General features: G+C 44.6%; 1 protein-coding gene across 6 annotated transcripts in view; it reads right to left on the minus strand.

The window, feature by feature from the left end:
• BIRC6 (baculoviral IAP repeat containing 6) overlaps positions 1–17,239 on the minus strand; it is an 807,095-nt gene that overhangs the window by 150,178 nt on the left and 639,678 nt on the right. For 5 of the 6 annotated variants that reach the window (XM_082252286.1, XM_082252284.1, XM_082252282.1 and 2 more), the window contains one exon: positions 4,085–4,249. In XM_082252286.1, the coding sequence (XP_082108412.1) occupies positions 4,085–4,249 (165 nt within the window). The remainder of the gene's footprint in view (positions 1–4,084; positions 4,250–17,239) is intronic. The other variant, XM_082252283.1, reaches the window with a different exon arrangement.

The raw sequence follows: 17,239 nt of genomic DNA on the forward strand, positions 1-17,239 counted from the left end.
AGCTGAGGGCACTGTATTCTTCCCACTGACTCAAATTGCTGGGTCAGTAAATTCCTCGCACTGCCACCAATGCTGGGGCAATGAATTCCTCACACTGCCACCAATGACGAGGAGCTGTATTCCCTACACTGACACCAATGCTGAGGAGCTGTATTCCTCCCACGACACCTATGTCGAGGAGCTGTACTCCCTCCACTGACACCAATGCTGAGGCACTGTATTTCTCCAACTGACATCAATGCTGGAGCTCTATATTCACGCCATTAACACCAATGATGTGGCATCATTACTCCCATTAACATTATTACTCCCACAGACGGCGGGGCATTTGTTTATTTTCACTGAAATCTGGGATACTTTTTACTCTCACTGATACAAGGGGCATTTATTACTGATAATAAATACTCACCACTGACGTTAGAGCATGATTTATACTCACTAATACTGGGGTGTAATGATAGCCCATACTGGACAAACATAGCAAGCGGCCATGTTGTTCAGTCATTATAGGTCAGCGATGACAGTCTTGCAGAACAGGTACACACTCCCTCCTCCTCTAAATCATGGAATGCATAGGTTCTACACTTCAAAAGAGCCATTATCTCAAGCTGTTATCTCAACTATCTGCGGGTGCAGAGCTGTAAACCGCTAATTGAGTCCTGGCAGGATGTTGGTTTCTGCTGTCTAGGCCTATCGTAAAACTATGACCAAATCCATTAAGGATACCCAGAACTAAAGGGGATCATAAAAGGCAATCAAGAGAGCACTGCCCAAGTCAAAACTTAAATACACACACGATTCATAAACTCAAGACAGGAACATGACCCATTAATAATAAGTAAATATTTGGATGGGAAATGTTGTACTGAACGAATTGGGTTCATACATGACCACACTAGCACATATAGTAGAGAAGATAGCTGTCAGATATTCCCTGGGTGACAGGTTTATCTTAGCTACCCTGTGTTTAGTATGCCTGGATGTGAGATTCAATGCTGAACAATAATCTATCAGTTACAAGAATGCAACCAGTACATATTGGAATATATATGAATAGTGGTATAAAACTTTTTAAAAAGGGAGGGACCTGATATTGCCATCAATACAGCCCATGGCCACTCCGTTTTATTGGTCAGGGGCCAAAACCTCTTTAATCCCAGAAAAAAATGGAGATCCCTAACCAGTTGAGAGTTCTCATGGTATTATCAAAGCGGGAACATCTGTCAAGATTGAGAACTGATAACACCTGGCTCATCGACTGAACTCTGATAACACCCAGGACATTGACTGCAAAGTATTTTTCCTCCTCAATTCTACCTTATTTCTCTATTACTGAATTATGTCTCTATTTCTTCGAAACACCTTTTTTCTGTAAATCTTTTATTTGCACTAACTTTAACCTTTTCATTATTAAAACCTTATTTTGAAAAGTGTTACCCTTTCCCTAAGCTTTTAATGCAAGCTAAAAAAGAACCTGTCTCTTGAAGAGTGCTATTGTATAAAAAAAAATCCTATGAACATACCGGTCTGTGATGACAGAGTGTGTTACAGAAGATTATTCTAAAATCATAATTGGTATAGCTGGAATTACGAGCTTCCTCCTGCTCGGACCAAATGGAGGTAGTGACATTTAAAGGGTTAATTGCTTAATTAGCCCAGTGACAATCGCGCTCAGCCTACTGGCACCTAGGTTGTGGTCCCGCAAGCTTTTTGTGCAGGGTGCAGCTGAGAGTGGTATTGTTACGCAAGTGACAGCGTGGGGTGAGATTGGCCGGTCCTTTCTCACGATTTAGTGAGAAGGGCAGAGATCTGATACCCGCGTCCGTCAGGTCTGACAGTGAACTGTGCCTTTGTTCTAAAAGTTTGAGGACCCTTGTTCTTGAAGGTGATGAGCATTTTCGATTATTCGGATTAAAAAGTCTGTGCTGTAGGAATTGGGTTTTGGTGTCTACTAAGCCTCATGTTGCCTCCTTATATAGAATCATAAAATAATCATTTTCCAAAACGAGGCACACTTTGATCAAAAACAGTTGTCTAATGTGTGGGGGTTACCCTAGCATTCAAAGGAAGTGAAAATGAAAAAAAAAAAAAAAAAAACAGCAAATGTGTGTCAAAGATTATAAATGTTGAATTTTTCACATGGAGTGGATCTAATTGTGACTATTTTGCAGGCTATCCTACAAAGCAAAGTCATGCATTATTCCCAGGGAAGAGCTAAGAAGTCATTTTTCCCCCCATGTTCTCAGGATAGGGGTTTAAACAAACGCAAGGGAAAAAAAAAATGGCTGTAAAACAAAATGGACCAGGGTATACATTACAGTGTTCACTAGATAGCTACAAAAGGACATTAAAAAGGGTAGAAAAATGGCCATAATACGAGATTTATCTTTAAGTCAATTATATAGATTTGTGCGCGTGCAATCCAATCTTGCAGTCCGTTTCTAAATTCTTCATACAGTATTTTAAAAAGATAAGAATTTGTCAAGCATGAAGTTTATTGAATCAGTTTGTTTTCAGATTGCTGCTCTCAAACTCAGCATTGTCTAGTGTTACTGTCTAATGTAGAACCAAAAACCCAACTGACACTAATCCATTTTATAGTGTTAAAATTCATTTTTTAAAGGAGTTACAACAAAGGCTGCCTTGTATTTTTCCAATATAAATTTTATTTCATTCGCTATGTAGTAGCTATTGAAAAAAGGGTGTGAGCAGTGCTAGAGATTAATCTTTCATTTTCACCCCTTATCTCTATTTACATGAAACAATCCATTCCACTGGTAACACGGTATGCCAAGCATACCGTGTTACAGCTAAGCCTCACATGACAGATGAATGTCCAAATTTGATAAAGTATTGCCATTCATTTGTTTTAATTAGGTACAATAATTCATGGTAAGCAATCTAAAATGTTGTTTAGACTGGTTGTAAGAATTTGGCTGCTCATACATTATACAATTTTCTTGTACAATTTTCCTTTAGATTTACCAAAAACATATAATATGAGGTCTAACCTACAGACATTTAAATTGTATGCGATGAGGCAGGCCCTTGTACTAAATAGTTGGAAGATAAATCTAAAAGAAATTGAATAAGAAAGTTGTATAATGCATGATCAGCTTAAGAGCTACTGAAATCAAGCCATAAGTGAGGTGTAAGAAAGATGTAAGCACTGGTACTAAGGTTAGAACTGATGGAGTAGCAGCAGAGGTACTAAGCTACCTCCAGTGTTTATGATTCATACTTCTGTCATTAAAATACATCTGGCAACATTTATAAAGCACAGAGTTTACAATATGTAGCACTTTTCTTGCTTCGGGAATCTAAAGCCTCATTCACTTTCATGAATTGAGGGGAGGAGGGTATTTTACAAATTACTCAGCAGATATACAAAGATTGGACAGAAACCCGCAAATTCAATAAATGGCCAGAGTCATACACCTTTTGAGAACCTTGGTAGGGAGAAATTCTGACTCTAACCTACTATACCTGTAAGCCCACAAAGCTCTTGGCACTGCCTTTTGCACTTACACATTTGTTTAACAATATGGAAAAGCCACCAGACCAATGTATACCTTTGTCGTTATAATGCCCACCAGGAGTCCCCAACTTCCACGATACAAAATTAATTCTTTAAAGATGGAAAAAAACCCACCCTCTTAACTGCCGCTGGTGGAAGGTTGAGCTCTTGTCACCAGATTCCCAAAAGATGATGGATATTGGTGAGAGATTTTACTTTTAACGTTCACCTAAACCCATCTATAAGGTCCCTTTTACACTTATGCGACCTAAAAGTTGCGCAATTTTGACTGGACTTGAAGCAATGCCTATGTCTTTGGACATCAAAACACATTTAAATCAGCCAAAAGTAGTGCAGGGACTACTCTGGTTGCAACTTGAAGTCGTACAGATATGAATGGTACTCATTGGAAATCATGGCGTAAGACTTGTCATGCGACTTTGCAGTCCCAAATGACAGGACAAGTTGCACAAGTGTTTAAGGGTCCTTAGCTCTGAGTGGTCTGACCCTTAAACAAGTCACCAAAATACACTCAAACTAGTTCTTGCTCTTAATTTAGATATTTACCAGTAATAAGCAAGTAACATGTTCCTCTTCCAACCTTTGCTTTGTCAGGGCCTGTTCAACATCCCAGCCTGATGCAGTAGATCCTGTACCAAATCCAGTGCCTTTTGCCCAGTAAAGCTGTTGCTCTTCACAAGTGCCACTGCTGTGAGTGGTAGAAACCTGTGGCTTAAACAGAAGTTAAAATGAAAAAAACGTGGTTTAAAAATGCATTATACAAACGAAGAAATGTATTTCATTGTCAACAGCAACAATTGTTTTAAGGTGACATGATTCCCCCCCCCCAAAATAAGTGTAAAGAAATTGTCTGTAATAAAGTTATGCAGTCTATAAACTATAGACTATGGTATTCTGACACGGGGCTCCAAAACACCAGAACAATATAAAAGACTTCAAAACAACCCTTTTTGGAAAGTAAAGCTTTCAAGCATTGAGTAAGAGGGATGGTGTGTATTTTGCAGAGCTCATATTTTCAACACTTTTTTGGAAAATAAAATATTTGATTTTTTTATTAACCGGTTGCCGACCGCCGCACGACTATATACTGCGGCGGTCAGCCCCGGCCAGGCAGAGTGACGTATCGGTACGTCACTCGCCTGTCACTGACTTGCGAGCCTATAGCAAGCGGGCGCGCGCCCGCCGAGGCGCGCGCCCGCCGCGGCTCGTTCACAGGCAAGTCAGTGCGTGTGACCGGCGGACTCGATGTCCGCCGGCCACACTACGATCGCTCCTGTGAAGGGAGAAAGACAGAGCAGCTTGTGTAAACAAGCTGCCTGTCAGTTCTCCCTGTGTAAAAGTAAAGATCTGACCGTTCTACTATGTAGAACGGTTGATCTTTGCTTTTACACCAATAGCAATGTCCCTACACAGTAGAAAGCACGCCCCTAGGACACACTTAACCCCTCCCTTCCCAATAAAGTTAACCCCTTCCCTGCCAGTGTCATTTTTGCAGTAACAGTGCATATGTATAGCACTGATTACTGCAGTAATGTCACTGGTAACCCCAAAAGTGTCAAAAATGTCAGTCAAGGGTCCGATCTGTCCGCCGCAATGGCGCAGTACCGAAAAAAAAATCGCAGATCGCCGCCATTACGCGTTAAAAAAAAAAACACCAAAAATGACAAAAATCTTTCTCTTTGTTAGTAAACGCGATAACTTTTGCGCAAACCAATCAAAATACGCTTTTTGCGATTTTTTTTACCAAACATAGGTAGCATAAAACAAATTGGCCGAAAAATGTTAAAAAATTTTGATTTTTACTTTTTTTTTGGGGAATTTCATATAAAAAAATGTGAAAAATATTGTTATTTTTGCAAAATTTACGCTCTTTTTTTGTTTATAGCGCGTGATCAAAAAATCGCACAGGTGATCAAATACCACCAAAAGAAAGCTCTGTTTGTGGGAAAAAAAGGACGTCAAATTCGTTTAGGTACAGCGTCGCACGACCGCGCAATTGTCCGTTAAAGTCACGCAGTAAAAAATCGCAAAAAAAACCCTGGTCCTTTAGCAGCCAAATCCTCCGGGGCTTAAGTGGTTAAAAACCTGTTATTTTCAGAAGATATTTCTCACACAAAGCATGGGCATACATAGAGTTCCAAAAAACATTTGGCAACTTCAGTTTATGGGGATAAAGCAGAAGTGAGAGTTTTATGGCAGACTAGCCCCACAGAGGGACCCAAAATCCAAGGAACACCTTGAGGCTTTCAAGAGGCGTAAACTATGCATCTGATTTCCTATCACAATTTTTAGAGCCCCTAAAATGTCAGGACAATGCAAACATGCTCAAAATGACTTACTTTGTTTAGAATGTAGACACCCCAAGGTATCTGCTAAGAGAGATGGCAAATAATTTGAAGATTTCATTTTTTGCCACAGGTTTTTTAGAAAATTAAGATAAAAAATGTAATTTTCTCTTATTTTTCTTCTCAGATTACTTAAATAAAGCATTGGCATTGTTATATAATTACACCCCAAAAAGACACTGCTCAAAAAAATTAAAGGAACACTTTTTAATCAGAGTATAGCATCAAGTCAATCAAACTCCTGGGATATTGATCTGGTCAGTTAAGTAGCAGAGGGGGTTGTTAATCAGTTTTAGCTGCTTTGGTGTTAATAAAATTAACAGGGGCGCTAGATGGGCAACAATGATACGACCTCCAAAACAGAATAGTTTTACAGGTGAAGGCCACTGAAATAGTTTTCCCTACTCCTCTTTTAGGACTGTTAATCACTAGTTTTGCATTTGGCTAGGGTCAGTGTCACTACTGGTAGTATTGGATAATACCTGGACCCTATAGAGGTTGCACAGGCAGTCCAACTCCTCCAGGATGGCACATCAATACGTGCCATTACCAGAAGGTTTGCTGTCTCTCTCACCACAGTCTCAAGAGCATGGCGGAGATTCCAGGAGACAGGCAGTTACTCTAGGCGAGCTGGGCAGGGTCAAAGAAGGTCCTTAACCCTTCAGAAGGACCAGTATCTGCTCCTTTGTCAAAAAGGAACAGGATGAGCACTGCCAGAGCCCTACAAAATAACCACCAGCAGGCCACCGGAGGGAATGTCTCTGACCATAAAATCAGAAACAGACTTCCTATGGGTGGCCTGAGGGCCCAATGTCCTCTAGTGGGTCCGATGCTCACTGCCCGGCATCATGGAGCTCGATTGGCAGGTCCCCCACTAGCACCCTGTGCTATTCACAGATGAGAGCAGGTTCACCCTGAGCACATGTAACAGACGTGAAGCGGTCTGGAAAAGCCATGGAGAATGTTATGCTGCCTGTAACATTGTTCAGCATGACCGGCTTGGTGGTGGGTCAGTGATGGCCTGGGGAGGCATATCCATGGAGGGACAGACAGACCTCTACAGGCTAGATAATGGCACTCTGACTGCCATTAGTTATTGGCATGACATCTTTGGACCCCTTGTCAGACCCTACATTGGTGCAGTGGGTCCTGGGTTCCTCCGGGTGCACAACAATGCCCGTCCTCATGTGGCGAGAGTATGCAGCCAGTTCCCGAAGGATGAAGGAATTAATACCATTGAATGGCCTCCACGCTCACCTGGCTTAAAACCAATAGAACACCTCTGGGACATTGGGTTTTGGTCCATCTGACGCCACCATGTTGCAACTCAGTCTGTTCAGAAGCTCAGTGATGCCCTGGTCCAGATCTGGGAGAAAATACCCCAGGACACCATCTGTCATTTTAAAAGGAGCATGCCCAGACATTGTCAGGCATGTATATAAGCACTTGGGGGCCAGATAAACTGATGAGTACCATTTTGAGTTGCTGCAATGAAATTTCAGCAAAATGGACTAGCCGGCTGCATCATTTTTTCACTTTGATTTTCAGGGTCTCTTTGAAATCAGCCCTCTGTAGGTTGATCATTTTCATTTCCATTAAACAATGTGGCATCCTTTTGTTCCTAACACATTACCCAGTGCATATTGGTATAGCTATCCAGCATATTTTTTCCCTATTGAGACCTGATATGTTTTTAGCAGTGTACATTATGCTATCCCTCCTAAGTATGAGGATATTTCACATGTACAACTTTTTTGCAGTCACCTGTAAAAAGGGGCCCAAGTCCAAAGAGAACCTTCAGGCATTCAAGGGGCATAAATTTATGCAACCAACTGCCACATTTTTTGAGGCCCTGGAGTACCAGAGCAGTAGAAACACATCCAAATAGCCATGTCTTGGAAAGCCCAATACTTGGCGACTCAGTATGAATGACCTATTCATTCTCTGAATCAGAAGTGGTGTTGAGCAACTGCTGCTTTATACAGGTTTGTATTGTGAATTGGACAGTGAGGTCTCTCTGTTGCTTTTATCAGTCATACCAAAGAATTTTAAATGCCACCTCACTAGTGTACATTTTTCTTTGGCATTTTTTGCAGTGACTCTACTGGTAACTAATTGGTGGCATTCGGGGGAATTGGTTGTGGTTGATGCTAGTAACTGATGGTACTGGTAATGAGCAAGACACTGGCATTGGATGACACAGGTATTCAATACTGGCACTGGCTTCTAATGAAGACACTGGTACTGGCCTAGATTGTGGTAAGACACTGCTGGCACTGGATGGCAATCAAGGCCACTGGCTAGAGAAAAGGACACTAGTACTAGAACACTGTACTGTCTGGCAATCACACTGGATGACACTGGTGCTGGCTGGACATAAAGGACACTGGCTGACACAGGTACTGACTTGCGATTAGGACCCTGCTGGTACTGTTGTTGGCTGGCAATCAGGACACTAGTACTAGAACACTGCATGCCTGCCGATCAGGACGCAGGGGTTGGTTGACACTAGCACTAGAACACGGTTATTGGTGCTGCTTTGCACTCTGCTAGACAATTGTACTGGTGCTGACTGGGGATCAGGGCACTAGTTGATCCTTTTTTTAGAACACCAGTAATGGCTAACTATTAGGACATTGGAGCTGACTAGCACTGATATTGGAATAGTGTGCTGGTCAGTGATCAATACACTGGTGCTGGTGACACTAGTTCTGGCACTGACTGGCAATTAGGACACTGGCTGTGATGGACAGCAGCGGGAGCCACGCTTAATCTTGTAAAATTGAAGCTCTCAAATAATAGGAACAGGGCCTTACCTGCGCTGTGCAATGAGCAATGGCTTTGCAAAGAGCAGCCTTGATCCTCTTCTCGGGTTCCCCCGATGGCACTCCTCCTCTTTTCGGTGTGCAACCACAGTAAGCCGCTTCCTGTGGTGGCACACCTGCGGGCTTGACCCTGAGCTGCACTGCCTGCATCTATAGACACAGACAGTGTGGTTTGGCCATGACCCCCGCTCCCTCATCACAGGTTGAGCTCTGTTACATGGTTGGCTATTGTTAGCCTTTGGGAATTTTTTTCTTATATTTTCCCACCCCTCATGTTTAACATTGCTTTGGAACCTCCCAATGGTTAAGAATAATCCGGAGCTGTGTCCGTCAATGAACGAAAGAGAAAAAATACTTTTTACATATGGTTAAGCAGTTGATCCAATACACTTGACATGTTTCGCTATTAAGTATTCGCTTCTTCAGGAGATAGTTGGATAACACATATGTAAAATATCACAGGTCACACGGAGAGAATCGTATAGCAAAATGAATGCTTATAGCCATTTTAATATTTTGTGGGACCTTTATCCTTAAACAAATAATACTTTTCTGAGAGCAATACAGACAACAACATAAAAAAATTAAGCTGTGGGATAGAAAATGTCATACACTCAGTGTGCTGTTAAACATTAAAACTTGGTAATTTTTTGGCTCTCCTACTTGGCTGATTTACTCAGTATAAAGCAAAATATAAACTATAGTTTGGATGCACCTAATTATGATTTGCTTACAAACATTAAAATTGACAATAGAATTGATATTGAGAAAGTATATATTGGCAGAAAAAAAAAAAAAAAAACTTTCTGACGTTTGGCTGCAGCTACCGTTGCCACTTTTTCTTTAGATAGAACTAGGAAAATAGGCCAAACCTTTTAAACTGGTACTATCTGCCAAGAAAGGATTATTTGAGCAGAGTTTGAAAAAATTGTACACAACCTGTTTTGCTTCAGCAAAATAAAAGCATCTTGAGCGAGAAGGCTGAATACAAAAATGTCCTACCTAGGTCACAGTCAATTTACCTTTCAGGAGAAGGGTAGTACGATAAAGCAGTTCTACTGGGTGTAATTTGCAAACTATAAATATTGGTTATAACACATTTATAATAATATTAGGGGTCAAATTCTGTTACTTTGGCATGGAAATAATCTTTAGGGTATAAAAAAAAAAGAAAAGAAAAATTATATCCAAAAAGAAGAGGAGAGGAATTCCCCAGAGCAGGAGTGTCCAACTGAAATTCATCTTAGGCCGCATCAGCATTATTGTTGCCAGTTGTATATTTAAGACTATAGAAAATGTATCCAGGGCTTTTCTTTCTCTGCGCAGGAACTCAACCATGCAACGCCCCAACCTCCCAGTCGGTGGGTGTGGCCAAAATGCACTGTGCAACAGGGGAAGGAGCTTAAAGGGGCAATAAATCACTAGAAGTACATTATGTGCAGAGTTCAGGGGTGTGTTATGCACAGAGCACAGGGTTGAGGAGTGCGCTACATACAGTGCAGGGTTTAGAAGTGTGCAGGATTCAGATGTTTCTCAGGCTGTCCACATCTCACTTCCACCCCATCCCCCACCCCCGCACACATCTCCCTCCACAGCCCTCATTTCACTCCACTCCATCCCCCCCCCCCCCCAAAAAAAAATAATAAATAAATAAAAAAGCTCTCTTACATCCCACTCACCTGGTTCTAGCACATCTCTCATAGTGCAGTATACCATGTGATGCCCCATTCCACACTGCATCTATATCTTCCTTGTCCCCACCATGAGTGCAGGGCGGGCAGGCAGGGATCTGAAGCAACAGAGGTGAACGCAGGGCGAGAGCCCATTAAAAGGAGTAACTCCTTTGGGCCCCTGGGGGAAGCCCCAGAGGGGCACAGGAAGTTGCAATGGCAAAGCAGCAGCACAATTTCTTGCGGAAGGGAGTGCATAAGAAAAGTGAAAGCTAAAAAGTTAGAAAGAGGATATACAAGACTTAATCAAGATTGGCTGGATAGCTTGGAGGGCTTAGTGTTAAACTGAAGTTGAAGCATTAGGAATGGGAACAAGTTCCAGGATAGGGTTGCCTATAGTAACACTAGGAGAGAACTACCCGACATGATAGATTACAGAACATTGGGCAGAGCACTTAGCATGACCCTAGATTGAGTGGCACCCAACCTAGTGATAATGTACCTAACTGGTAAATATCAGGGAAGCAGAGATGCTGAAAACTCTCTGGACAAGAGTTAGAAGAGCAGTTGCAAAAATATATTTGGTGAGGTGGGCAGGCAAGTGTGAGAGCAACTACAGACACCTGGAGGGGAAACAAACATACAAGAGGAGTACTGACAAGAGGGGCTGTGCCACCTTTTCTAGTACTAGGTTAGTGAAAGAAACTGACCCATAACCAAACTCTGAACTTTTCAGAAGGTGAGAGGAGGACTTCTCAGCTCATAAAAAGGCCACCTAGTGATTTGAAATCCTGATACAGGGAGGGAGGGTACATCAAAACTCAGGGCAGAGTTTGAGGGTGGTATGACAGGGGGGCTTGAGTGGAGAAACTGGGCATTGGAGTTTGCCAGCAGAACCAGAGAGAAATTCTCATGAGGAAGGGTATCAAGGAGTGCCAATGGCAGCATGTCCATGAACATAAGGTGAATGAAAGCTAGGGATATGATTAAAGTTCTAACGCTAAAGCACCAAGGGCGTGGCTTGAATGGTACGTGAGTGGACATGCTTCCCGATTACAATCCTGCTGACACCCTCCCAGCACTCCAGAACTGAGTGTCCTGGAGACCAAGAGTGAGCCCAAGCTGTGAACTACCCGTCGATACCCTGTTCTGCTGCACCATGATGTCTAAGCAGTCGAAGGACACCCTTAACCTGAAGAAGCAGAGCCCTCAAAGTGGCGCCCTCCTGCCCCGCTAGCTAAAGAAAGCTTTAAGGAGGCTGCACAGAAGCTCTTCGCAAAAAATCCTACAAAATAAAATGCTGGTACACATACCTGGGATGACATTGATGAATGGGATAGGGACAGTGCAGGTCATGAAAATACAGATGACTGAGGATAGAGCTGCTGGTTTTGTACAGGTTTCTCAATCTGCTGTGCTCCCTATGGAGAAGATATAGCCCCTGATCGCATCCTAAGAGAAACCCTTATGTCAGTAACTACCTGTAATACCTCTATCACTGACTTCTCTACTAAAGTATAAGGCAGAAAAAGTGGAACTTTCACTGATGAGGCAGGACATGCAGAAGTTGCGAGACTGCACTTATGCACTGGAGGGGTGACTCAGTATTCTAGAGCAGCCTTTTTCAACCAGGGTGCCCCAAGGTTTCGGCCTTTGGCAAAATGCCCAAAAATGTATCAAAAATTGTATACAAGCCAGCCGATGAAGTCTGCCTTTTTGTTACCAAAAGCCATGGGTTTCATTATGCACCATTACGACTTTCTAGACACATCCTAACAAGCAATAACAACATCAGTTAATAAGGAGGATGTTTGTTGTCTCCACAGCATCCCCGTTTGACCCTCTTGTGCCCCTCTCCCTCAGCACTGGGGTGACGTTAGCTGACTGATGGAGAGAAATCGAGGGAAACATGGGTCTACCAGTCAGTACCAGTGTGCAAAAGTGTATTTGCTTTGCATGAACAAATAACCTCTAATGCTGCGTGTCCTATGTGTGGATGTTGCTGCATTATGTAATGCTATTAGATTTGTTTTTTACATTTTAGAATGGGGTGTCTCGAAACCTAAACCCAAGTATTATTTTCCCTAAAAACATCCTTCACCTGAATCTGCTTGTATAAGCATTCATTTTGCTATACGATTCTCTCCGTGTGACCTGTGATATTTTACATATGTGTTATCCAACTATCTCCTGAAGAAGCGAATACTTAATAGCGAAACATGTCAAGTGTATTGGATCAACTGCTTAACCATATGTAAAAAGTATTTTTTCTCTTTCGTTCATTGACGGACACAGCTCCGGATTATTCTTAACCATTGGGAGGTTCCAAAGCAATGTTAAACATGAGGGGTGGGAAAATATAAGAAAAAAATTCCCAAAGGCTAACAATAGCCAACCATGTAACAGAGCTCAACCATAAACAACTAAAGCTCACCTGAAAAACAATAGACCCTCAAAGAGGACCAGGTGCTCCAAACAGCAGCCAGCAAAGCCTTGCAGGCCAAAAGAAGCATCTGCAGATGCCAACACAACCACTTTACAAAAAACTCTGTAAAATCGTGCACTGATTACCAGGTGGTCGCCTTGCAAAACCTGCATCACTGACACTTGAAGATGGGAGATAGGAGACACTAAGCGCCCTAGTAAAGTGTGCCTAAACAGGGAAAGGAGAAACCTGACCCCTGATGCAATAGGCCTGAACCACCTTCTGCCTGATCCATCTGGAAATGGTCGCAGAAGAAATGGACAACCCTTAGTGAGGTCCATCCATGAGCACAAATAGAAAGTCTGACTTACTCCATAGCTGCCAGGTACACCCTAATTGCCTGGACCACATCCAAGACATGCAAGGCAATTTCCTTCAGATGTTTAGGCCTGGGACACAGGGAAGGCAACACAACGTCTTCATTCAAATGACAGTCAGAGACCACCTTAGGAAGGAATGACTGGCAGAGGCAAAGCACCACCTTATTTTTGTGACGCACCATAAAGTGAACGTCAGGATAACCCCCGTGAGTTCCGACACCCTGCATGCAGAGGTGATAGCCACCAAAAAAGGCCACCTTCTGGGGCAGCATAAGCATTTTCAAGGAGAAGCTTCAGTAGAGATTCCAGGGCAGCAAAGGAGCCCGCACTGAATCAACCAAATGTCAGACACCCTGAAGAAAGGCACGCACCAGGGAGTGTGTGGCCAAAGTTCGTTGGAAAAAAAACAAAACCAGATATCTGGCCCTTGATGGTACTCAAGGCTAATTGTTGTTCAACCCCCCCCCCCCGTTGAAGGAAGGTAAAGATCTGATCCACCGAGAAGGAGCGAGGATGAACCCCAAGAGACTCACACCACGCAATGTACGTCTTCCATGTACGATGGTAGATCTTCCTAGAGGCAGATTTCCTAGCTTTTTACAGCATAGGAATCACCGATTCAAACAAACCTCCACCCTTCAGCAGCACCTGGCGTTCAACAGCCAAGCCGTTAAAGCCAGCAACTATGAGGCAGAATGGAAGATTGGTCCTTGGGACAGCAGACCATCCCAGAGAGAAAGTCCCCTAAGGAGCATCGGTGACCAGCCGTACCAGATCGGCATACCAGACCTGCGAGGCCAGTCTGGAGCCACTAGAATGACCAGAATCCCATCTGCCGGAATCCTGCACAGGAGTCATGGCAGAATTTAGAAAGGGCTGGAACGAATCAGTCAGCCTACCTTAGAATGTCAGCTTTTATCCGAGCCGCCAGGACACTTGTGCCCTCTTGGTGATTGACATAGACCACAGCCGTGGCATTGTCCGAATGAATTCGTACCAGACACTCCTGAAGACGTTTGTCCAATGAGCCAGACAAAGTCTGATCGCTCGTAGCTCCAGTACACCAATCGGCAGTCTGGGCTTCCCAGGCTGGCATCCATGGAGACAATCATCCAGTACAGGAGAAGGATTTTCCCTGACCAAAATGCCAGAGAGCAAAGCCACCTCTAGAGATGGCGGATCCTTGACCCATTTCAGCAGAATTTCTTTAGGAGAGATCTTGTGTGGAACTGTGCAAACAGACCGCTTGGAGGGTGGATACCATTAGGCCCAGCATGCGCATGTAAGCCTGGAGGGAAGACCGTCTGCTGAACAACAGAAGCTGAATTGCCTCCTGCAATGTCTGGAGTTTTTCCTGAGGAAGAAACACTGTGGCTAAGGCCGAAATGTCCAGAGTCAGACCCAGATAGGCCATTTTTTATGGACAGAATCCATGCAGAATCCTGAATGTTCAGGACCCCACTGAACTCCCTCAGAGTTCGCAGAGCAATCTCCAGTAGTCCATCAGAGCAGTGGGAGTCTCCGCTCTCAGAAGATGATCGTCCAGGTACCCCAGTACCGCGATCCCCTGCTGACTCAATGCCAGCACCGGACCAACACTCCTGTGAAGACCCGAGGCGCGGGGGTGAGACCAAAAGTTAGCGCCAAAAACTAATAATGCTCCAAGTCCACTGCAAAATGAGGGAAGCGCTGGCGACCAGCACATACGCCACTACAATGTGAATGGACTACATGCGAAACTTCTGCACTTGCATAAAGCAGCTTAGCGCCTTGAGGTCGAGAATTGGACAAACCTGGTCTCCCTTCCTGGGGACTGTAAAGAGGTTAGAGTAAAAAACAGTTGAAAATGTTCCGAAGTCGGAACAGGAACAATCACCCCTTGAAATAACAAATCTCGCACTGCCCCAAAGAGACACTAAGTGATCTGGGGACAAGTGCAAGTTGGAAAGGAAAAAACCTTTCCGGAGGACAAGACCAAACTCTCTCGTAGCCTGAGCGAATAACTTTGTGGACCCACTTGTCCTGTACCAGGGAGGTCCATGGATCCAAAAACCAGCGAAGAAGTCCCCCCCCACTCCAAATATGGGTGAGGGCGCCCCTTCATGCAGAGGCAGCCTTGTCCGCAGGTCTGGAAGAGCCCGCTCGTGGTTTGTCAGACCAGTTCCTCTTGGAACCTCTGGAGGAGGCCCTGACTTTTGATCCCTTGTCTTGAGAGACGAAGAGGCCGCTTAGGAGCTGGGGAGAATGGCCCAGGTCTATGACGGGGCTCCTTGCCCTTGGTAGCATGCAGAAGAGGAGTACTCTTTCCCCTGTGAGACCCTTAACGATGTCATCCAAGGAAGCTCCAAACAGGCTATCCCCTACAAGAGGGAGATCAGATGAGACCTCCTTAGAAGTCTAGTCCGCAGACCAGCATTTAAGCCAGACAATACACGAAGGACCACTACTGATACAGACAGCCTAGAAATCAAAGAAGCCGCATCCAAAGACACTTGACAAACTGTAGCCCCCCCCTGGACCAACCGGTCTGCCAGCTCTGCAAAGACAGGGGGAAGTTATTCTCCCTCCAGGTCCCAGCGTAAAAGCCTAGCCCACTCGGTCAGAGTTCGTGACACCAGGGCAATAGTAATTACCGGCCTAATTGCCGAACCAGCCAAAGCGCACATATGACTGTGATTTACAATGAAGCGCCCCCACAGTGCCACCTGGTCCAAGGGAGGTGCAAGGCTGACCATATGGCCCAGCAGACCACAGCCTAAATTTTGTGGGGACCCAGCCGCAATTGCACGGGTCCTCAGCGCGGCAGATGCCCAAAGGAAGAGTGGGGGCTTCAGCAACCTGCACTGGGGCCACCCTCCAACGCCAACAGATCCATCTCGGAATGCCCCACCGGAGATGCAGCTGATGAAACACCTCTGGATGAAGGGATCACTCCCTTTGGCCCAATGCCTGCCGATTGAGGTAATCCGCCTGCCAGTTTTCCATCCCAGGAATGTGAATGGCGGAGAGGGCTGGAACTAACAGTTCTGCCCACCTTAGAATGCCGACTACCTCCAGAGCCGCCAGGACACTTCTTGTGCCCACCTTGGTGATTGGCATAAGCCACGGCCATGGCATTGTCCGATTGAATGAGCACTGGACATCCCTGAAGACTATCCATCCAATGTTCCAGGCCCAGTCTGATCGCTCGGAGTTCCAAGACATTGATTGATAGTCTGCACTCTTTTTTTTGCAATTTTTTTGGAGAGGACACCTCCCAGCTGGACAGGCTGCCATCCATGGTAGCCACTGTCCAATACAAGGAGAGGAAGGATTTACCCAGCCGAAGCGCAAGGGAACGAAGCCACCTAAATCAGGGACTCTCTCATTCCCTGACTCAGCCGGATCAGATTGTCCGTAGACTGCGGATTCTTGTCCCATTTGGCCATAATCTCCCTTTGCAGGGACCTTGTATGGAACTGTGCAAACAGAACCACCTCGAAGGTAGACACCATCAGGCCCAGCACCCACATGCAAGTCCGGAGGGTTGATCATCTGCTGGACAGCAGGAGACGAATTGCAGCCTGCTGGCTCTGGAGTTTGCCCAGAGAAAGGAGCACTCTGGCTAAGGCCAGGCCCAGAGTAAGACCCAGATAGTCCAGCTTTGTGGACGGAACAAGAGCAGACTTCTGAAATTTCCGAATCCAGCCAAACTTCCTTCGAGTTTGTATGGTGATCTCCAGGTTTTCCACCAGAGCACTAGGAGACTCCGCTCGCAGGAGGAGGTCGTCTAAGTAGTCCAGTACCGCGATCCTCCATTGGCATAACAAAGATAGCACCGGGGGCTAACACTTTTGTGAAGACCCGAGGAGCAGAGACGAGACCAAAGAGTAACGCCACAAACTTATAATGCCCCTCTCCCACATGCTCCTCTCCCACGGCAAAGCGGAAGAATCGCTGGAGACCGACACATATTGGAATGTGAAGGGAAGCATCCTTGATGTCGATGGAGGCAAGAAAATCCTCGATGTAGGGAAGCCACCACCAGGCAAATGGACTCCATTCGGAACTTCTGCA

Source organism: Pelophylax lessonae (assembly GCF_965119305.1).
Source record: "Pelophylax lessonae genome assembly, chromosome: 3".
Classification (NCBI taxonomy): domain Eukaryota; kingdom Metazoa; phylum Chordata; class Amphibia; order Anura; family Ranidae; genus Pelophylax; species Pelophylax lessonae.